At 43.9% G+C, this 23,586-nt stretch overlaps 1 protein-coding gene across 1 annotated transcript; it reads right to left on the minus strand.

Moving 5' to 3' along the window:
* Window positions 1-5,560: 5,560 nt before the first annotated feature.
* On the minus strand, window positions 5,561-23,490 carry prickle2b (prickle homolog 2b). The gene is made up of 8 exons (XM_079186572.1): window positions 23,327-23,490; window positions 17,420-17,603; window positions 13,251-13,364; window positions 12,559-12,696; window positions 10,045-10,248; window positions 9,247-9,433; window positions 7,301-8,191; window positions 5,561-7,096 (listed from the first exon to the last, which is right to left on the minus strand). The coding sequence occupies exons 2-8, from the start codon at window positions 17,549-17,551 to the stop codon at window positions 6,141-6,143; spliced, it is 2,622 nt and encodes an 873-aa protein (XP_079042698.1). The 5' UTR covers window positions 17,552-17,603; window positions 23,327-23,490; the 3' UTR covers window positions 5,561-6,140.
* Between the last annotated feature and the right edge of the window lie 96 nt (window positions 23,491-23,586).

The following is a 23,586-nucleotide window of genomic DNA, read 5'->3' on the forward strand; positions in this document are numbered from 1 at the left end:
TATTTGAATTCGGCTCACCTGGTTTGACTGCTAGTGGCCAGTATTTACATGTAGATAACGTCAGCCGTGTTTCAAAATCCTTACCTGAAAAGGGATTTTCCCTCTCTACACTGGCCTCCACTATTTGTTTGGGTTTGGTTTTGGATTTGGATTGTGACAAATACCCACACACAAGCTGTTAAAAGGTGACCCCTACTCTGGTAAAATGGGTGCTGGCATTGGAATAAGACTTATAACAGGAGGTAGCAAAGTAAGAATACTTAAGATTCCTGTGTGTCTATATTATATACAGTTAAGATACATTGCACAAGTTACAGAAACCTTTTCAAAACACCTTCAGCAGCTACCCTGGAAGAGATGCAAATGTAAACCTGTTAATAGTGCAATCAAAGAAACAGCTGAGAAGATTAAAGACTAAAAAAGAAAGTCAATAACATCGAGAACTGAACTTATGACTGAACATCAGCACTACATTACATGTACACACACAGAGAAAACTAGGCTACTGTATATGGCGGCCATTACAGAGTGCAAATATCTTAATACAAAATTAGAGGAAAAAAAGCATCAGATGGGGTCTAACATAATAAAGGTCTTAAGAGTTAGAACTTTAGAAGCTTTCTTTCCTATATAAAAGATGCAGAGGATATATGATAATCCTCAAATATAGAATAAAAGTTAGCTAAATAACCATTAAACCTTTTTATCCATAACAACTTTCCCCAGGCACTAATCTATTACAGCTATAACTGCTAATGTCACAAAAAAAGAACCTTTTGCCGTCATTTAAAGTGTAATGATAAGTTGTAGATCTTGGAAAGATGTGTAGCTGTAAAGTCAACATCACAGAACTTCTTTGCCTCATTTACAACTGGCTGACTGTTTGGTCTATCCATCATTCTGCAAAACAGACGGACAGAGACAGAGAAGGAAGAAAAGACATAAAATAAGGGAACATTTAAGTGATATGATTGAGGGGAAACTTTGGAGCAAATGGGAATGGTGTCCTGCATCATATGTTGCTATCGGTGGTGATTGCGTACAGGTGGCACACAGATGGGACCTCTCCTGGGACCTGAGCTTGTTAATGAGCCACAGAGAGGAGGGGTGAAGCGGGCTGAAATCATGAACCAGACGGAGCCCTCTGGCGATGCAACATTGAGGTACCCAGCATGCCATTCTCCATTATGGCGAGGTGCCCCTCGGGCTGTTGGAGGTGCGGATTAACTCAAACCTGGCAGCATTTCGCCACGCAACGTGTCAGACTGAGCAAACACTGGAAATGATTTGTTACTATTTTCTCTCAGTGTGGCTGAAAGACAATAATCAGGCCTAATGAGACTTATTATAAGCTCTAATTAATGGTGCAGAGTGTGTTTTGTGATTCTTATTTACAGTATTTAATTGCCTTTCAAAAAACGTTTGCACAAACTTGAAGTCAAGTCTATCGAAACACGATTAGTCTGAGGGGTGAAGCTGAGTGGGATACAAAGTGTTGACCGGTCACAGTTTAGGGCAGTGGAAGGGCAAAGGTCATGCTTAAGCGGGTGAGAATGCATTGCGAGATTAGCGGGTTTAGTCAAGGTCTACAAGTCTAATACTGCTTGACTATTTAACTATCATTCAGTATCCTTTTTTTTTGCAGACAATTGGGAGCTGCTTGAATGTAAACAGCAGGGAACTTGTTGGAGATAACTACATTGTTGGGTCTGCTGTGCAGGTTTGCAGAAAGAATGGAAGTTAAAACCGCATGGATGATAGAGAAGAGAAGAGGAGAGGAGAGGAGAGGAGCATTGAGTCTCCTAGACATATTCAGAGAAAGCTTCAGAATATGGGGATTTTACAGGAAGAAAAGGCTCCCAGACTATTTTTAAAAAGCAATCTAAGTAGTAGTATACTGTGATATCTTTGTTTGTGGATATGCTGACATTGTGCTGGTGCATTCTTGCCACAGTAATTGAACACACATGATTAGGCAGAAGGAGGGGAGACTGCTGGTAAGACCTCAGTCAGTCCTGTCACGCATCTCTTATTCACCAGCCCAGTGTGTGTGTGTGTGTACTGAGAGAGTTTGTGTGTAAGATCAAGCTGGTTATGTGTGTGTGTGTGTGTGTGCGATAACACACCATTGGCATTCTTCGTTTGTAAATAATTGAATCAGGCTATTTTAGTTTGCTCAGAGCGCAGCTGTAATTTGCAGCCGTTCTGCTCTTAAGGACCAGTAATTATGGCTTTTAGAGTCTCCCAAAACAGCTAAAACGGCTTCAACTCATGACAGCTGTGCATCAGGGCCGCAACACACACACACACACACACACACACACACACACACACACACACACACACACACACACACACACACACACACACACACACACACACACACACACACACACACACACCTAACATATGTGTGGCTGTTAATTAAACTGCTACACCTTCTAATTGAATTGGATTTCAATATATAGGTGCAACAACTGGTGCTTTATGGTTTTCTAACTAATAATTCGTATTTTTAAAACTATAATACTTTAATACACAGTGAACAGGATATAGGTCACACAACTTTACAAAAAAGTAAACATATTACCCTTTTCCCCCCCATGTCTTCAGTGAAATTATTTCAGATTCTTTCATAAATGTCCAATTTTACAAAATTAAAACGAGCTGAACAACCCTTTTAATGACTAACTCACAGTCTTCTTAAACATTATGGCAATCTCACAAAATCTATATAAGGAGATAAAAGGCGGAGCTTGGTCAGCAGATATATAGGTAGATCGTTATAGGTAGCCATTATAGCACCCGTGAACAAGGTTTGTCTGAACCTTAAAGAGGACCTCTTTCTATTTCTACTGAGTCACCTGACGTGCTTGTTGTTTATCCAGCGCAGACACATACCTCGGGGTTAATGAAAGGATGGTTGTCTGTTCTGCAGACACTGCATACTCTGTCAGGCCTTAATAAACCGGAGTGCAGTCAATGTGATTCAATGGACGATGAACATTATCAGGAAAACAATAGACAAAAGTAAAATTAGCTTCCTCAACTGCTTTATGTATTACAACCCCATGCAGTGAAGCGTGGTCACATGAAAACTTTGTCATCATATAAATGAGAATAAAGCCAATTTACAAAAACTAAAGGGAAACACTTATGTTTTACTTTACTGGATCCAGAATTATTCCCTGCTTTTCCGACTGAAAATAAAAACAATCAGCCATCCATCTATTCGATCAATTCAATTAACCTGTACAAAGTAACGCGCAACTGTTTTCATGATTTATTCTGTTACGAACGCTGCAACATTTTTTGTAATTAGGCAGAGCTTCTGCGGTTGAGCGTCATTAGTAATCAAGTTATTAAAATGGACATAATTAGAATTTAGACAGCATAGGGGATGTTTTATAGAAAATACAATATTTTACAAGTTTTGTATCCACACACTGTAAACATTATTTTTGACTGGCATGTAGAAAAGAAGAATAAAGAGTAGAGAAGGAAAAGGCAGTAAATAGGCTGAGATTTTAACTCTTTCCAAAATGAGTTGTCCCAGACGGCATATTATGAGCCTGAACATTGTACTTGATGATGAATATAACACTAGCTAGACTATGGTGATGAAGTAAAGTACTTCAAACATCGGCAGTGCGTTACATTTTCATTGAATCAGGACTAGGTGTCACACCTTATCAAATTGTGAATTATGTCACATTGCGGTAAAAGTAGCTTTGTATCATTGATGGCCACATGATCAGAAAACCATAAAACCTCCTCCTCCTGACATACATTTTGAGAATTTCACCAGACTGTAAACTCTTTGTGAATTGAGTTAATCCCACCTAACAGCTCATGGATCTAATTCACTGGCAGTACCAGCTTGGTCAACAGTATGACACAACTGGAAGCATCCATGCAACGAGAGGATTATCTCCCCACCATCCGCTACCTTGAATATGGAACGGCCCAGGAAGCATATGGCTGCAATCTGTGGCACCCCTCACTGTTGGGCCTTCATTTGCTTTTAATTAAACACATGGAAACACCCCATGCTTGGGTAAAGACCTGGCAAGGGACCAATGAAGAAACAATAGTATGGGCTAAATTGATGATGTGAGGAAAGCTCATCTGTCAAGGACAATAATATCCACAATAATGAAGACTTTGTGTGTGTTTTATTGTCTATCTAGAGACATCGATTGCAGTAACACGCATCCAAACTTGCAGCTGATGTGAATAACAGTCTGCAGCTGTAGTTTGAAGACTTGCTTTAAAAGCAAGGGGAAGTCCACAGTTACGGACCAGGCCATCGGCCGTCTGACATAATGTATCTCACATGTTTGTGCAGCTGGTTTTGTCGTATCACGGCTGGCTAAATGAGGACTCTTTCCCTCCCCGTCTGGGAGTTATCCGAGTGCATCCCAGAGTAAACATGAAAACTGGGGCACACGCCTTAGAAGTTGAGGTTAGGTGAAGTAAGCCCACTAACGTGCCAATCATGTCAACAGCATTAGTGCTTGAACACCTTTAATCAAGCGATTGGCGTTCACACACACTGTTCCAAACATATGTCTGTGTGTGTTTGTTTGGATTATGGGGGCTATAGAGACGGTAATCCCCGGACAACATGGACGTCAGAGGCAATCCAATTTACGGCATGACACTGCTTAACTCTTATAGATACAACCTGTTATACTGTATTTGCCAATAATTTAACAGGAGAGGTTGACTTGTCTAGGATTTTATCACAGGTTACAGCTACGTCAGCGGCTAACTGAGGCTTTAATTGGGAACAGCGGTGCTTTGAGCTAAATGTTAATGTCAGCAAGGCATGCTCACAATGACAGCGCTAACGTTCTGATGATTAGCATGTTCAACATCTAATTTAAGCATGCTAACATTTGCCACATTTACACTTTAAGTGCAGCTGAACCTGTCAGTTGAATGTATTTGATCATTACCCAATGACATGATAATGACGCTACATTAAAAAAGCAAAAGGATCCAGCAAGTTATCACAATTCATCCTGATGGGAACAGGAATGTGCCAAATTGCATGGCAATCCATCCAATAGTTGACATTTTTCAGTCTGGACCAATGTGGTGGACCCATAGACTGGCACTGCCATCCCTACAGCTATGCCGTTGGCATGCCTTACATACTTACACAAAGCATCGCCAGATTTCAATAACTAAATCCCTGGACCTTTGTCAGCAGTTTCCAACTTGCATATGCTGATGCAATAAACCAGAACTTCAGTGGCATCTGTTTCCAGGACAATAGAGCTCTGTTTGTTCGAATGCGACGGCGCCCATTACCAGGCAAGTTTAACAACCCAGTGGAGGGTGATGCTCCGAATCAACCTCGACACCACATTGTCATTAATTTATGCATTAAACAGATGGAGAAGGTGACTGTTACGCACTCTTGTGAACACCAGACACGTGTGTGTTCATTCTCTGGAGAGAAACACCAGCTGTCAATCAAAACACTCACTGAAATACTCCTTTATTCCAAATGCAGGACCAGGTCAGCCAAATAAAACATGCATACGTTGTTTTTGTCATATTCTATATCTACAATATAGATATTTAATACATAAATGATTCTATCCATACAAAATATAAAAATATGTGAGGCCTCATTTACAACCATATGTACATGGACTTCCTTAACTTAAGTGAAATTATTAATTCATTTATCTATGTACATACTATGAACTGAATACAATAGTACAGTATATCCTATATCTAAATCACATTGCGTGAAAAAGCTAAGCTGTACCAAACAGACTACCTTGCACACTTGTCTGCTGCATGGAAATGAAGTTATGATTTAAAAAAAAATTGCACATCAGCTTTTGATAAATGTTGCGACTTGATAGAACTGCGCATGTCACTGTTAGCCTTAATACTCAGGAGATATTCCGAAACATTAAAATGAACAAACATGCAAACACTGTTGCTTTTTCACTGTTAACCGACTGCAATTCATCACTGACTTTCAATTACTTGATATTCAACACTCAACAACACTGAATAAATGGGACTGTGAGTTTTTTTTATTTTTTTGTTCCAGATGGGAGATGTTAGTGTACACAAGCTGGACAAAGTAATTTCCTTTACCAGATAACAGGACGTTAGGAGATAATGCAGTTCTTGCTTTTTCTGCGTTTGCGGGTGTGTAACTGCGCGCTGTGGTTGGGTCCTCCAATCCCGCTGTACTTATGGACGAGCTCCTGGTTGCTGAGGTAGCGCAGCTGGATGGGTCTGGGGATCGGCTCACCCAAGAAGTAACCTTCATCCTCTGATTCGGAGGATGAAGAGCAAGTGGAGCACCAGCCATCGTCATCGTAATCATCCCAGGAGTACTGGTTCAAGCCAGTGCGTCGGCTGGCCCCAGGGTTTTGAAGAGTCAGGTCTGAAGTGGTTCTGGGGCACTGCCTGAAGGGCTGGGGCTGGTATCTGCCCCCTCCTCCTTCTCCTACTCCGAACTGGTCCCTGATGCTCCTTGGTGGCGGGAAACGGTCGTAATCCTCACGGACACGTGACTGTGGTCTTTCTTGAGGTCTCACCCTTCGCTCTGCCACCAAGTTGAGAGCGTTTTCTGAACGGGATCGACGGGATCTGCGGGAGCGGTGGTGGTGATGCCGGCGCCTCTGGGGAGTCTCTTCTGGAGCATCTATCCGTATACTGGCTCCCCTTCCACCTCCTCCACCACCACCGACACCACCCACCCTGCGCTCACTGATAGGCGGTAGGCGGGCAGCGTTGGCGCTGCTCACCAAACTCACCCTATCCTCCTCTTGGAAGGTGAAGCCAGGTGGTAACTTAGTCATACCCATACTCACACCCATGCCAGGGTGGTCGCAGTACTGCACCTGGTACTGGGAGGATCTGTGTGGATCCATTTCCATGTAGGGCTGACTGGCGGTGAGGCTGTGAATAGACTCGGAGCTACGAAACTGCACTGAGGAGTTGAGCGTGCCCATGTTACTTTTCTCTGAAACGTTCATTCCAGAGTCTTTGCTCAGGTCTGGCATGGAGAAACGAGAAAGGTGCTCCTGCCGCTTTCCTCCTCCATCTGCTGAGTTGCCTGTGGGCAAATAGAGTTAAGTTTGGTGTCAGTAAGCGGTTTATTCAATGTCATCCTATAAATGTTATACTTTAGTCAAGCTGAATTTGAGATTACATGGCCAGCAAATGTTTTAAAAACACACAACTTCCCATGTAATGCTAACAAAGTACTAGAACCGAAAACAAGGCCAAGCAGAGGTCTAACGGCTACTGTTTTACCCACCTGTTGCATTGGACAGGGTCAGGGACTCCATGGATCCTCTTGGGGTCTGCTCCAGAGGGGTCAGTTGCTCTGTGAAGTTAAGTGCATTGATGGGGTTCCTGCTTCTTGCTACCTGGGTTGCTGCTGGAGGCCCCGTCTCTCTTTCCCTGTCCCTCTGAAAGCCGTGCAAACTGATCGACCGCTTGTCAGAGGAGAAGCCATTGTGGTGCTGAGAACAATGGGACACCTCTGTGAAGCTCTTTTGGGTCCTCAGTTTGGGTGGATAGTACTCGTCTGGAGCTGGCTGTTGGAACCACATCTCATTCAGAGAGTGGCCCTTCATGGCTGAGATGGGTGGCCTCTTTAAGCCTCCATTCTCTTTGATCCTGTGATCCTGCTGATGATTATTCTGTACGGAGCAGGTGGGGATATAGGCAGTCCTGACATTGCACTGGCTCAGGAGCTGAAGAGGGGTGGGGTTGACAGTCGGGTCCGATTGGGATTCATAATTATAGCCGTCACCTGCTTGCTCTTGGCTCTGCCAGGCAGGAGGCTCGCGCGTCAAACTGGGCGTTTGGCTGGAAAGACTCAGAAGATCCATTTGTAAAGACAGCGGGTCCACTTCCCCCGAGAATCTCTCAGTCTGAACTCCACCACCTCCGCCTCCACTCTTCCCTGCCTTGGAGCTGCGTCTGGACTCTCTGGTGGATCGAGCGCTTTGGAAGGCCGAATCAGAGGAGTCCGAGCCATTGGGCTCCTCCCCGAGACTGCAGGAGCGCGAGCAGAAGATCTGGCCCTGCTTGGGCAGAAAGGGCCGACCGAGCAGAGAGCGTTTACAGCGGGCGCAGCAAAAGCAGCCCTCTGTGGCGTGCCAGTGCTGCCCATCATACGTCATCTGGCCTTGGTCAATGCCTGCAGGACAGATACAGATGGGTTTATGTAAAATAAGATTATGGGCCTCATTTATAAATGCACAATTAAAATACAATGCACCATGTGTATATCAAAGAGCTTGAAATTTGTTATGTAAAATGTTGTTTTATGTGAACATAGTGGCACTTTACAAGTTGCTTGTTGAGAGAGAAAATAAAGCTGGAGGCTTTAGTTGAACTGTTCCTGGGGGCAAACCCGTTATGGAGCTTTCCCAGCATAGTATAAACACATTGCATTTTGATTATGCCTGCAGTTGTTGCAGGGAGAAAGAAAACCAGCTATTTGCTAATGGCTGCCATCTGGTTACAGCATGTTTTCTGATGGTTTCAATTTATAATCAGTTGTGTTTTTTAGCCAAATACTTTTCTATATCCTGTCTGACGAATAATTACAGAGCAAATTTGTTGAGAGGTATGTGCCAAAATCACACCTGGGCATCCTGTCGGGGGATACGTACACACAGAGGTTTAACAGGAGGTGGAAGTGAGCCAAGAAGTGCGAATATGAAGGTTTCCCACTGAAAAATACCCCAGTCTCTCCTCTCAGTAGGTTTGCCTCTAACACTAGAGGTTGTGTGATGTTTAAATTTGTATTTAACTGACACGTGGTGCATGGGTCTGCGACAAAAACAGTCTGAAAAGTAACTTGATACAGTCACGCCTCTGCCCCACTGTGGTTTCATGCTGCATGGTATATACTGTACACATTTCTGTGCTCTGTAAGCTGAGGTCTCTTTGCTCCTCTGCTATGTGACCCTGCCTCACATGCCTGGCCATGACATCATTCAGCGCTAAACTGCTAAAAAACCAGGCCACATCCTTTCTACTGTAGCTCTTTTCTGCTCTGTGTTACTAAAAATCAGGTCACACATTCATGCTCCTTTAAAATTAAACTGCAGCCCAATAATGTTCCACTTAATTTTTCCATGTATCCATGTATTTAGCTTTACATTTTTTTCTGTAAGCGTTCCCTTTGCATGACCTGCTGGTGATTAATGCAGTTTGTATTAGCAGCGATAGATGCCGGCAGCATACCAATATGTTCCCCGCAGGAGTCGCAGTACTCGGCGTAGAGGGACTCGAAGCAGGAGCAGCAGTAGGGCCGTCCCTCCTTCATGATGTAGCGCTGCCCCCCCAGCACAGTCTCGCACTCGAAACAACAGAAGTGCTTCATGTGCCAGTGACGCCCCTCTGCCTCAGTGCACTCATCCGCAAGGATGATCTAAGAAAGGAGAAATAAGAAAGAGCATCGTTTATCACTGGTCCTCGGCGGTAAAACCTCAGTTGGGTTATTACTGCTCACTAAATGACAGGACAAAGGTTCGGCTCGCCCTCCCTCCCTTTTAGGCACCGCTTTCTCCTCTAGGGCGTAGTACTGTTAGATCATCCTCTTTGTCACTGACTAGTAGAAAAGGCTAATGTGTAGGGGGACTTAAATCTAAGTCAACTCTAGATGGTGCATTTACTTTTAATTACGCTGCTGTTAAAACACCAGGGTGCTTTTGAAGTACTAACAGCGTCCTTGTCCCCATTTGCAGAGAGTGAAAGTCAGTGCTAATGGTTGGGAGATCAAGATATTGAGAGCTGACCCCATTAGACCGTAAAAACCCTCGCATGTGTTAAATTGTGACAGTGTGTGTTGGGAAGCCTGTGAGCATCATAGGACAGCAGTTTGGCCTAATAATGGCACGTGCAAAATTTGTGGGTGATAACATTTAATAAGTAGCTCCACCGACGCTGCCCCACATTGCAGGCACAGTATGTTCAAATAAGTAATATGTGTGTGCAGACGTGTGCGTGTGTGTGTGTGTGTGCATTGTGACGAGCGTCTACCTCATCGCAGGCGGTGCAGCGTGGCTTCAGCCTCTCGGCGTGGTGCCGGCCGCAGTAGATCTTCCCGTCCTGGTAGAAGTAGATGAGGTCCACCAGGAGCTCGTTGCACATGCTGCACACAAAGCAGGCTGGATGCCAACACACGCTGTGACCCGCCCGTGACGCAAACACAGCAATGTCGCCACCATTTATCTGGCCTCCGCACTGAGAAGAGGTGGAGGAAGAAGAAAAAGAAGAAGAGAGTTTTAAGTTAATGGCTGCAGCTTTTATTAGTACTTTCATCCCACTTTTTTCTTTTCCAGTATCAATTCTAATTCTTAAACTCTAATTTAGTGGCTGATACTGAGTTCAAATTCTATAACTGTGCTACTTTTTTGTAGTTCAACTGTAAATCTGTACACCTGGGCATCCAGTGGCCAAGTGGTGGACCTTTCATGCTCCCTAGGTTTCCTGTCTGCCTCTTAGATTGTCAACGTCCAATAAAGGCAAAGTACCAAAACAACAACACTACGATTCTTTAAAAGGCTTGTGGGAAAACCTATACAGTTTATCACAAAGCAAAATTACCATTTCATTACGACAGTTACGAAGAAACTAAGTAATTGTGTGACACTCATCCAGAATTATTTTTTCCTTTATACAATTGCAAAAGAAAAGGCTGTAAAGCTATTCATACATATTTATGAGAGTCACCAACACAAAATGATTTATTGAAGTCTTGAAGAGCAGTATCAATAAATGATTGTCTTCCCAATCATGGGAGCGACGAGGCAGCATGAAGTCAGCTGGGTCGACTGGAGATAAGACTCCAATACACATGCTCTATGAGCTCAAAATGAGGTCTGGGGAACTCTGAAACACTTTTTGGTTCCGCTGTAAAGAACGTTCATTAAAATGAAAGGCTGGGCGCCATCTTGAAACATGGGATGGTATCATTTCTTCCCTAATGTGAAGCAATTCCTGTTCACAGCAGGTTGATGGGCTACCAGGGACAGGCAGTGTGATTTGATACAAATGGCAGAATGGGGGGATTGTTGAACCATTTGTTTCCTAAAGCCAAAAAGGTTACGTCTTCATTGCCTTTGTCCAATCAACAGTCCAAAACCCAAAGATACTCAGTTTACTATCACATAAGACATCATCTTCACAAAGCTGGAACTTGAGAATGTTTAAACGACAAATTCGGCAGTTAATGGTTTCCACGCTACAGTGGATCACCACCGGGGATGTACAGTTTTACAAGAAGTAACATTTTTTGTGCCAATTGTATGGGATCTTTTTACAAGGTCATTATATGTGCCGATACAGATTGAGTGCATCAGACTGGCCAACACCACTTCACACGTACCCTGAACTAAACTGAGAGCACATGGGTGTGTTTACATGTGTGACAGGGGAGGGCAAGGACAGACGCAGAGAGGAAGCTGAATGGCTGCTGGAGGACGATGGTGGAGCAAAGGGGAGAATACAAAGTGAGTGATATATGGGAGGATAAAAAGGAGAGCGAGATCGGCATGGAGGTGTAAAGGTAGAGAAGCCAGAAAGATAAACGAGAGGGAGTGCTAAGGAGACAGGGGGGAAAGGTCGGATAGGCAAAGTAGATTTAGAGGGGTGGGAAGATAGGGACGGAGCGAAAGTTACAATCAGGTTATCAAACTGGCACAGAGCCTACTGCTGCAAGGAGGCTAAAGGGGGGGGGTCGGGAATTCAATCAATACACACTCTCCCAACAACCTCCTCCCTCATGTATGTGTGTGTGTGTGTGTGTCTGCTGAGCAAATGAGAAACACAAGCTATAAAGCAGCTACACACCCGGGGCAACGACACAACAGAGACTAGCTCCGATTTGCTTGAGCCCGTTGTACAGACACTAAAACAAATGGCTAGCGGATGCTGTAGCGTGTTTTTTTTTGTTAAAAGAACACTCTATTGCACTCTATAGTCCCATAAGGCCACTACAAGAATAAACGTAGACAACATGTTCAATATTTGATGGGACTACTCCGGGTGCTACTGTGACATATGTTCAGGAGGATTTAGAGCAGTTTGAACTGCAACTTAGTTCTCTAACGTTTTATGAAACCGTCTTGTGGTTAGCAGACGGCTTCTCTGGAAAAATGATACACAACATACAGACGCAACACCTCAAGAACTATACTTTGAGGTGAGACCGACAAGGTCACAACCTTGTTATAAAAGCACACGACTGTTGCATCTCTGCCCTTTATATGTCAACATAAAGCATTTCTCGTACATCATGACAAAGACCAGAAATGGCAGCAGGCTGTTCAGCTTGTCCGCCACACGATTCATTGCTTTCATTCCATCGACCACATGACACACCTTTGATCTTGTCACACTTAATAATTCACTCTCGTCACGGGACGCAACGCAGAAATGACATTTCGAAGCGAAACGCTGGGCGGCTTTCAGATCATCTTTGATCTTGTCGCGTCTCTCGACTGCCGGAGAAACGACACAAACATTTATGATTTTGATATTTCTGTCGGCTACCTGTTCGCAGATTGCCCCAGTCATCGTCAAGGGAAATGGGCGGACGTTGCCACGGCCCAGGTTCTCCCGTTTCCGTTGGGTGCTGAAGAGCTTCAGTTCTCGCTTCTCCTCGTCGTCCAGACCGTTACAGTAGCGTATCTACACACACACACACACACACACACACACACACACACACACACACACACACACATCACACGAACATACATTTGTTAAGTGTGTAACTTTTAAGGAGGTTGCCTGTGTTTTATAAAGTCAATACAGCAATATCAAACTTTTATATTATTGCCACAAACAAAGGCAGCACTTATCTCAAGTCAATAGTTAAGCATTTGTTAGCATTTCAAGACAATTATTTTATTAATTTCATGTTAATATCAGGTTGGTGTAGAGGTGCTAAACGTGTCGATCTTCTTAGTGCTGTTGTCAACTGTTTATGGCCATCACACCAATATCTCAACATTATATGGTAATGATTTATTGATGTAAAAAAATAAATATATAGGAAGCTTTGCACACAAACACCTCACTATCTCTTTCCCACCCCTTCAGAGGACAGACTATTTTTTCCTGTGTCTGTCTCCTCCCTTCTCTTCTCTTATCTCTGCATTGCCCTGAAGGAGGGTAGGGAGGGAGGGAGGGATAGATGGATGGATGAGGTGATGGGGGAGGGGGTCAGTTTGGACTCTCACCTCATTGTCGTGGGGTGGGAGCTGATGGAGCAGCTGTTTGATGCGGTATTTCTCTCCTGGGCTGTTAACATAGGGTACCTTGTCCTCAGGCAGGGAGCTGTAATACTGATGAACCTGAGCAAAAGACAGAGACAGAGAGAGGATGAGAGTGATGAAGAACAACAACAACAACATACCTGTAACATGTACACTAGCTAAACTAACCCAAAATACACATAGGCTGCAGCCAGTTATCATTTTCAACACGCTCTCGGTTACCATTTGTAAATGTAGTCTTTTATAATTACAGCACTGTGCAGAGACTAAATTAACAGGATCTACAACCAGGAGAAAGCGACACACAGAAAATCCCTCAGATTTATGGCCCACCAGCGGAGACTTAACGGAACCTCACCTCTCCATCTTTGCACATTGACATGGGAATGTATGGCTGACCTGTCAAATGTGCAAACACTCATGCACACCCATGCTTAACATGGATACATTTAGCAGTGCGTGTGCACACAAATGTGTGCGACAGCAGGATAAATACTAATCTGACCATTCGAAATTGCTTTGGACATTCTTTATATTACAGCGGCAGACAATGAGTGTCTTCTCCGTGTTATTTATTGCAGTCCTTTTTATTACACTGTAACAGGGGGCCGGGGTATAACAGAGGTCAGGCAGGCATATATGAATGTGATTGGAGGGGGTGCAATCCACGAAAAGCCAAAGCGTTTTAAATGGAGATTTGGGGACAGAGGTTAAAGCATGAAGAGGAAAATTAGAGGTGACGAGAGGGAAATAAAACAAAATGTTAGCGGGACGAAGAGAGAGTAGCAGTAGAAGAATGAACAAGATGATGTTTGATCAAATGAAAGAAACACATAACTTAGGCTTGGAATGTAAAGATGCACATGATCGATACCTGCTGACTAGGTCAGACCAATCTTAACGACCTGATCTGTCTACTGAATGGATCTACTGACTGGAAGCCATCAGCTTCGTTCTTGGCAATAACAGAGTCTGTCACACAAAAACAGATTAACTTGAATAATGCAGAAACGCATTGGTACGTAGAGACCGGAGTCCAAAATTGAAAATGTATCGCTTTTAAAAACTCTCATATCTTAAAAGTATTAATTGTCCGAGCGACACATTCTGTATCGAGAGCATTTCCATGAAGCGTTGCACAAGCATGTTTGTTGTTGGGCTGCATTAGCAGCAGGAACCTCTTGTTGTAGGTGTAACCTAATTCTTTCTGCTCTGCTTTTGTTGGCTTCCACCGGTGTTGGCGAGGGACGCTGGATTCTTGGCCAGCAGCTCGGCCCGGGACACCGGCGGGGAGGGGGGGGGGGGGAGCCGAGGATAATTCATGAAAGACTAACTGTGGTCAAGCACTGATAAATCAAACAGCGCCTATGCTTCCAGATGAGCACACGCACACACTGCTAATGATAAATTAGGAAACAACAACAATAGGGGTACAATATGGAGGTGAAAGGCACATTGCACCGAGGAAAAGATCTAAACACAGATACACACGCGCACACACACACACTTACATGCACATAATGGACACAGTTGCAGTGAGAGCCAGGAGGAGCAGCTTGTGATAATAACTGTAATCGAAAGCAGACGGAACTAAAGACAGGGCAGAATTTTCAAACTGTACTGAAAGGAGTGTTTTTAAAAGCTAAAGCAGAGGACTTTGCAACTGAGTGACAAGAGCGATGGCTTCACACAGCTGGTTTCCATTGCTGTTAATGGCCAGACAGCCAGAGGAGAAGACAGCACCAGGCACCAGCCCTAACATTCTCTCAACAAGCCACTTTACAGTGGTTATTGGACATAGATGTTATATTGTTGAGAAAACACAGGTAGTTACAGCCCAACGTGGTGGGAAGGATGTTGTTTTTCACAGCGAAGTGAGCAGATTCAACGGCTGTGTTTTCACTCTCTGTCTTTCGCTTCTCACGTCCTTGCTGAGATTTGCAAGTGCCCATGAATCGACACTGCAGTCAGCACAGTCGTGGAAACAAATTCAATGCGTTTTAACGTTAATTAAGCACAAAATCAAAGCTATACTGAATGTACTAAAAGCCCAAAGCCAAGCTAGCAACTCTGTGAGGTCGTATTTAGGAGCAGCGGTGCTTTGAGTCCCATGCTAACTTCAACTCTGATGGGAATGAGTCCTAATTGTCGTCAGGTCCATTTTAGAGCAGGTCAAACTAGCCCCGGGTACCGTTTAGACTGGCTTTCTGGTGTTTGAAAGTAAATTTCTCCACATTGGAGCTGTGAAGCAGTCTGAAAAAGCAGACTTCATGTTCGAATGGAAATGAAAATATGATCCTGGTACATGCTGAGTAGAGTCTGCACATTAGACTGCAACTCTTGCTACGTGATGGTAAAACAAAAGAAAAACACATACAGGCCAATGCCGAGTAACATTCTTGGCCTTGACAAGTTGTAACTTGGCAACATCGCAGAATTTTATTTGAGTAGGATGGAGAGAAGAGCAAGAGGAAACAGTGGGAGAGAGAATGTTGGCAGGCCCTCCTTCCCACTATAATAACATCTCCAACAAACTCAGTAATGTCTCTGTTTGGTGATAAAGGTCTGTATTTCAGCGATTGTTGACTAAAATTCAAACACACACACACACAGGAGAGTTGAACAGTCCCAACTAAGTGCTGAGTCATCCCTCATACTGTACGTATAGCAGTCCTGGTCTGAAATCCCTCGTTACAGAGTGGCGACTTTACACCACCGCTGGCTGAACAGCAGACTCATACACAGCCCAGGCTCCCTACGGGGAAACCTAAACCCACCGTTTAGATCCTGGAGATTAGCTTTGTGTTTACCGTCTCCCTCTGTCTTTACCTTGTGCAGAGGAAGGCCGGGTGCTTGAAAAGCTCCACATCAGGCATACTTCCGCTCCTCTGCGAGAGGTCACATAATGTGTTTCCACAGCTTGAATGACTTGGACGTCAGGTTGGGAAAATAGAAATCATGATAGCTATGGACATTTTTCATCTAGGCTGCTAAAAAACAGTCTTCATTTTTTTATTTTCAAGGTTATTCAGTATTGTGCTCCGGGGATACTGCACAGTCCAGTTTTCATTATGGCTCGACTGTTGCTGAGGTCTTATCACCACTAGACGAGAACCTAATTGACTTCGGGGTTAGACATGTGACCCTGGAGGGGGATGAGAAATAGCTGCGCTCAGTCCTCGGGGGTGAGAACAGGGGGCTGTGCCAACATTGTATTGACCAGTTCATTGCTTTCAGCTCATCAACAAAATGAAACCAGCTTCCATAAACGCTTCTATTGTGCTATAAAACTGGAAAACCTCCCACATGTGCACACACACAGTTACAAGGAGTATTGTAAAAGAGGATTTTCTTCAACGTTCATGGGACCATTTAATACATTTGTGTATTGCTCAGGCTTAGCTTAGTCCCCGTGACAGAGATGAAACCTACTCCTAACAAGTTTGGGGGCGGAATTAATTGGAGATTAAATTGACTGCTGGAGCCACAAAATCCTTGTTATTCATTAGCCTGCAGAAGGAGCAGTCAGCAAAATTGGTGAGCTATCATATGGTGAGGTGCAGTTTGAACGAAACACTTACAAAATATGGGCATGACTACTTTCATCAGGGTTATACTATAGTGGTATGTATGTAAATACATATGATTGCATGACTGAATTCTATATGTGCATATCACTGGGAATTCTTTTCTCCAAAACTAAAATATAACACCAAACTTGGATCGTTTTGTGTATAAATGTGAACTACCTGGAGTCACACAGTAGTATGTATGGTGAAATCAGAGCTTTTTGATGAGTGTGATTGTAACATTAACCCAGGACTGTCATTGTCATTAGATCCATTTTTTTTTTTTAGAGTTGTGCCATGCTGGCCAAACACCTGCTGTTGGACAACAAAACAATATTTAGCACAAAGCCGTGGGCTTAATCTAATGTGGACAGTCAACGTTTCTGGTCTTTAGATTTATTCACACCACAGCGGATGAGTTGGGTCACTATGTGGTGTCTATAATCCGGTGTGATTGACAACTGCTGACAAAACGGCACAATTTAACAGATGCCTGACATAGACGTCAGTGGTGCCTTCCAGTGTGAATGAGACGAGGCCCGGATAAGTGTAAGATACGGATACCTGTTCAGGTTTGAGTCCTGGTGGTACCCAGGCGTACTCCTCCAGGGCGCAGCCCGAGTCGTCGTCTGAGGTGGAGTTCCTCTGGAAGTCGTACATCAGCTTGGTGACCGTCTTCTCCATCTCTACAGGCATGGTTGTCACAGCATGCTCCTCACGGCGACACTTACAGTGCACACAGATCTTCCTACCATGGACAAACACAGACAAAGAGCATCCGTCAAGCCAACGTCGTGTGTAGACTACACTTTGATTCAACGGGAACATGTTAATAAAAGATTTACTGGAATAAGAGCAAATTAGAAATGAGGGCAACAGTTATTTGACCTCAGAGTAAACCACCATTAGGCTGAAAACAAACCCTCAGTTAAATAAATCACTGTGTAAACAGAAATACATTAATGGGGAGATAGAGTTTCAACAGAAACAAGACGTCATGCTGCAGTTGCTGTTAGGGCCTCTGAAGCCTGCCATTAATCACCAAAAAATAAAAAATAACCCAAATTGCTTTTTTCAAAAGGTAACCTCAGACTAAATGTAAAAAAAAAAAAGAAGAAAAGGACAATCCGTCACCCAACCTAATCGCCTGTAGAAATGGTCAAGCCCCCTCAAAAATTACATGAATCTCTACTTTTGTTCAAAACCACATGAAGCCAGTTTGCAGACCCTCTACCTGTAAAGGATGTTAACTCCACACAGTTCAAGAGGTCAAGGCTTCCCACTGCAGCTCTCACAGTAAGATGCGGGTACCACAACGCTCAACAATCCTCTGGAGTATTAAGAACAAGTATATAATTACAAACAGGCTATGGTAATTAGCACAATACAGACAACGACAGTGATGGAAAGCAGCACTGTACAAACACACTAACACGCACACCACACACTCCCCTATGCAGAAGGTTAGCGAGAAACAATAGCAGATGCTTAGCCAGGAGAGTGCTCCACTCTCATTGGTCAAGCAGACCAACCCAGTTAAAAAAATGGAAAGTATCCATCCATGTGTGAATTTCCACAGAAAAGATGGTTGGGAGTGTTTGACACGGACACTCCTCCCACTAGCGGTTCTTTCATCTCCAGTGGTGTCCAGAGAGCAATAAAGAGTGCTGCAATATTTCATAGTCTCAAACAACTATTCCGCAGTGTTGTTTTACAAAATATTGGGATTAACAGAATTACTCTTTGTAGAGTAACATGGAGCTTGTCGGACATCTCACAAAAAGCAGAGGAGGATGTGGATTAAATACCTGAGTGCATGGATTAAAATTAGAATAAAGGTCACCTTCACCACGTCTGTACTTGGGAGACATTTCATACATACAGATCCCCATGTCCTTGACAGCTATAAGCCTCTGCATGAAGAGGGAAACTGGGTGGCCAGAAGGTTGCATCCCACTAACCCTTGCTTCCCCTCAGGCGGCCAAATCTGTGAGACAATCCCATTACCTTCCCAGACGGACGCCTGATAGACAGCCTTATGGGGGAGCTTAAGGACACTCAGGACACTGTTTGACAGCTCGATCGGCTGAGGATCTGTTAGTGTAAAGTGCTTGGAGCGCAGACAGCGACATGTGGAGAGCTGGCCAAATCTCATCGTGTCTGTTGTCAAAGGAGCACTTCTTGTCCATGGGTTGAGTCTTGGTTAACAAAACACTTCGGTCTATTTAGCTTAGCACTGATGGATTTTGATGATAGAATGGACCGTGGAAATACGTATCTCTCTAAGTAAAACATTCCATTGACATGCCACAACTGGCCTTAAAAAAGAAAACATAAAAATATTAAGGTCTGAAGTCGGACGAATTCTCCATTACCACTTGAGATTCCACGCCATCCACGAGTAGCCTGACAGCCTATTACTGTCAGTTCCAGCTTTCAACAGTGCCCTGAGCAGAGAGGCAGGCCTCTGCGGTCATTGTGGAAGGGCAAGCAACAAGCTTCAGACACTGAATCCACGTAAAGTGGCCAGATATCATTGTCATGAATATTAATGGTTATGATAAACAGAGCAGCAATGCAGCTCAGGAAGACAAAGTCATCAAGCAGCTGTCAAGCAGGCCGACTGGTAGAAGGCTGTTTGGCAAATCCCTGTCCCAGCGGCGTGATGCTATAGCCAGGGGCGACGCAGCTTGCCTCATTACAACCCAGCACCTTCACCACCATTACTAATTTAAGGGTGATTAACTGGCTGACACACAGAGAAATGTGCCTGCGTCTAGGAGAGCACACACTCGCAGAGAGCATGATGATGGGAAGTGAAAGACAAAGACACCAAAAGGTGGAGACAAAAAGGATTAAGCACGTATGAACACCTCTTCCAGTCTTCCGACATGCTGCCAGGTGGTTGGCAGCTATTTCTGCTGTGGGGTGAGAAGGGACTCTTGGTGATAAGACTATACAAATAGCCAGAGCTGAAGGAAAGCATTTCACACCGCATTCCTTCTGAGAGGACACATGACATATCCCTGCCCCGCGCTCTGCCTATAGTCTCTGTACAGTTCAATTTGGAGGCAGATAAGCTTGTGACCGTTGCAGAATCACACCTCTCCGACCCGCTATCTCAGTCCAGATGTGGGATGAAGACCTTCCTCAAGTGATTCAACTCGAAAACATCTGATCCCCCCCCCCCCCCCACACACACACACATCAGCGCTGGCAGAGATAATGTGGGCCTACAGGGGCCTGTTGCTCCTTCCCTCCCCTTCTTCATGATTTACAACACGCTTCATGCACATGCCTGGGATTTCCCCTCCACTGAAACCTAATCCCCGAGATTCCTCCTTCTAATATACATGATTTTCAATTAGGAGAGATTTGGGGACTTTTGTAATACAAGTCAAGTGCATCACTGTCACCTCATAAATGACTGTGAGGTAAAGAGAAGGAAGTCAAAAGGCTTGTTCTGTATTCAAACATGACTGCCTGGGTTTTCATCCCCTGGGAGATGTAAACGCTTCAGCATCATTGGTCAGTGTGAGGTTTGTTCAAGACCTGGGGGGTATTGTTGTTGGATTGATATCCTTGTGGCCATGATGTCAGTGGACAATGATTCACCGTTTCGGGTTAATTATCATCGCCTTGCTCCTCTAGATTAGCCTTGTAACCCAGGTAACAGGTTGTTTTAATACATAACTGGAGTCTGATAGGCCCCTCTGACAGTTGCATAGTCTTGGTTCAATTGTTTTAGATCACCGCTGCAAGATCTTCAGCGAGCATGGTCTCAAATTTGGCGAAACAAGCAGTCTTACAACTCAAATCTACCATCTAGTAAATGTGCTTCAACGCAAAGCAAAAGTTGACTCCGAGTTATCTTTGCAAGGCAAAAGATGGGGCTGGGGTTGTAACCATATCCCCAGGGTTAGGAGACTGTATTCAACCTAAAATGTAGAAAACCATCTGATCATTCAACTGTATCCAAGAGCCAGTGGAGGAAGTATAGCCTTGGAGGGTTTGAAGCTGAAGTCTCATTCCACTCTCATTCCAAAACCGCTGCAGCTTTTCCATGGCATCACTCTAGATGGCCAGATTAAAATCCCATCTTTAAATGGCAGCTCTGCACAAAAGCGGAGGTTGGACGACGAGAGAAGAGAGCACAGAGGAGAGAACAGCTGGGTGCGCACTGCCGCCAAGTCCGATCATCTTTTTTCCTGCCTCTGCTTTTGTTTACTCTGGAAGAAGTGGGGGAAGAGGAGGACCGACTCCTTTCTCTTCAATGGCCTTTTGTTGAATACAACATTTCCGTTCAGTGTTTTGAAGCCGTTGTTGGAAATTTCAGGGGCTTTCAACGATCAGCCCGGTTTTCTTTTTTTTACAAATTAAAAATATACAAGCAAACGGTCTTTGTGCCTTCACTTGGCTGCGTGCAGACTTCAGAGCCATTAGGAGCTAATCACAGTTGAACATTACTGGAGGTGTTCCCGACAAGAATCGGGGCCGACAAAGACGTTTTCCATTAGCGGCCAATTAGTAACAACCAGATGCAGCATGTTGCCGAGGACAGACATAAGGCCTGCATCCACCTGTCACAACATAGAGAGACGAAGTCCTGCTCTGTTTCCAAATAGCCTAAACCTGATGATGAGTTGTATCTACTGTAATATACAGCAACATATAGGCATCTTTGCATTTTTTCCAACGGCAATCAACAATGAGACACGCCACCAATTGTGCACATGAACTCAAATTAGGCTCGAAACTTACATTTTCCAACATATAGCCGGCATTACAAATGGAAGGTGTGGGTTTGAAGAGAAGTGGGCTTTCAGAAGGGTATAATTATAGATACAATTCAGTTGCATTATGGGAAATGTAGGAGCCTGTGTTTTTGGAGATTGAACCATACAAATTATACTGCACATAAGACTCACGGAAGATGTAGTTGTTAAATACTTATTAGTTGTTAGTTAATTTGCTAATCTTTTTTGTTGTCCAGTATGGACAAATAGTCTACTGACATGATTTGTTTTGTTTTTCTGTGCCAAAATGATTGCGAGCCAAAAGCCAGTGCAACTTCACCAAGAATTAGGGTGGGACTTTTAGCTGTATAATGTAACTGAAAGTAACTTGTGAATGGAGATAGGTATTACACCTACACACACACACACAACGAGAAAACAGAAAAGTGAATGGTACAGGACGTGTGTGGGAAGTAGGAAGCAAAAAAGGACAGAGAGATTTTATGTAACATCAGACTGGGGAGCTTTTTTAAACTGCAGCCACGCTATACTCGAGCCCGATCACATTACGTATTCATTCAGTGTTGACTTGGTCCATAAAATGACACTACTTTGGATGGGAACAGGGGGAGTCATGGCTTCATGTACAGACTTCAAACCATACTCAGACACTAGAAACACAGTGCCAGATCATTAGTGAATGTGTTCACCAGGCTTTGGTCTCCTGGCTTATGATATAGTTTAGGAGAAAAAAGTCTCAGGAAACCCACCAGTCCTTGCAAGAATTTAATTGGAATATAATGTTGACTTTTCTTTGTCAGTGGGGAAAAGCAGCACCGATTTTTTGGATGTCAGAAATATGTTGGTTTGGGCTCCTGTCAACTCAGTTGGTGTTTGGGCTGCTCTCAGACCCAAGTAGCCCACTGATACTGCAGCCAGCTGCTGAAGCTACATTATTCATTATCAGTCAGACCATTCATGTGCTAATCCAGTGACCCTTTACACTGCTAAAAAAGTAGCCATCTAAATGGGTCAATTAGCCTGCACTGAGTCTCGAAATGCTCTCCTTGAAATAACTGCTATGGAGCTGCAATAATGCCACTTGTTTCCAGGGCAGTAAATTATTAGAACCCTTTAACTAGAAAGACTCAAATAATGACCGCATTATAAGTTGATATGGAAGAGCAAATTAAATATCTTACAGGTGCTTAGTAATATAGCTCTTTAATTACTAAGCAATCTATAATCCATATGGCACTGAGTTTGAACAACAAAGACTGCATTGCTGGAAAGCACACAGTAGCTTGACCATTGCGCCCCAGGGGGTGGGGTGGGGGATATAAACCGGTGAGACGTCTATAGAGAGAACACTACAGTGCGAGTCAGACAACTCTGAATTCTGTTTTTTTTTTTGTAACATCCAAATAACACCCGGTTTTACGTCATGAATGTGCAAAGTGACGAAGAGAAGTAAGGCGCATCTTAGTTGAAAAGTCCACTGACTTTAAATCGGGCAAGGGTCTTTAATTTAGTCCTGTGACTATTTTACGAACATATTTCAAAAGAGAGAGAGTAAAGGGGAAAAGTCAGAAATAAACTCGTTTTCATAGTTGGCCTACATGTGTGACTCAATTATCTTTCCCATTACGCATTTAAACGCCCACCATGGATCGTCCGTCGCGCTAAATAACGGCTCCAAATACAACATAAACACGATCAATAATCAGCTGCTTACCTCCTTACAAACTGCGGCGGTTGGAAGCCATAGCCCTGACCTCGATGCTTGTTGTGGTGGTGCGAGTTTTAAAATGAGTCTTCCTCATTGCAGAATTTGTCACACAACTCCAACCCCACAGCTTTGCCACGAAAACACCCCACTCTCACCCGCTGTGTGCTTTCTGCACCCCTCTGCTACATTGACCCCCTCCGTTTAAAAGCCTTTTGTCAACCCCCTGCCCTCCACAAACACATTCGGGAGTTCAGCAAATGAGGAGA

Source organism: Pholis gunnellus, assembly GCF_910591455.1.
Source record: "Pholis gunnellus genome assembly, chromosome: 3".
NCBI lineage: Eukaryota > Metazoa > Chordata > Actinopteri > Perciformes > Pholidae > Pholis > Pholis gunnellus.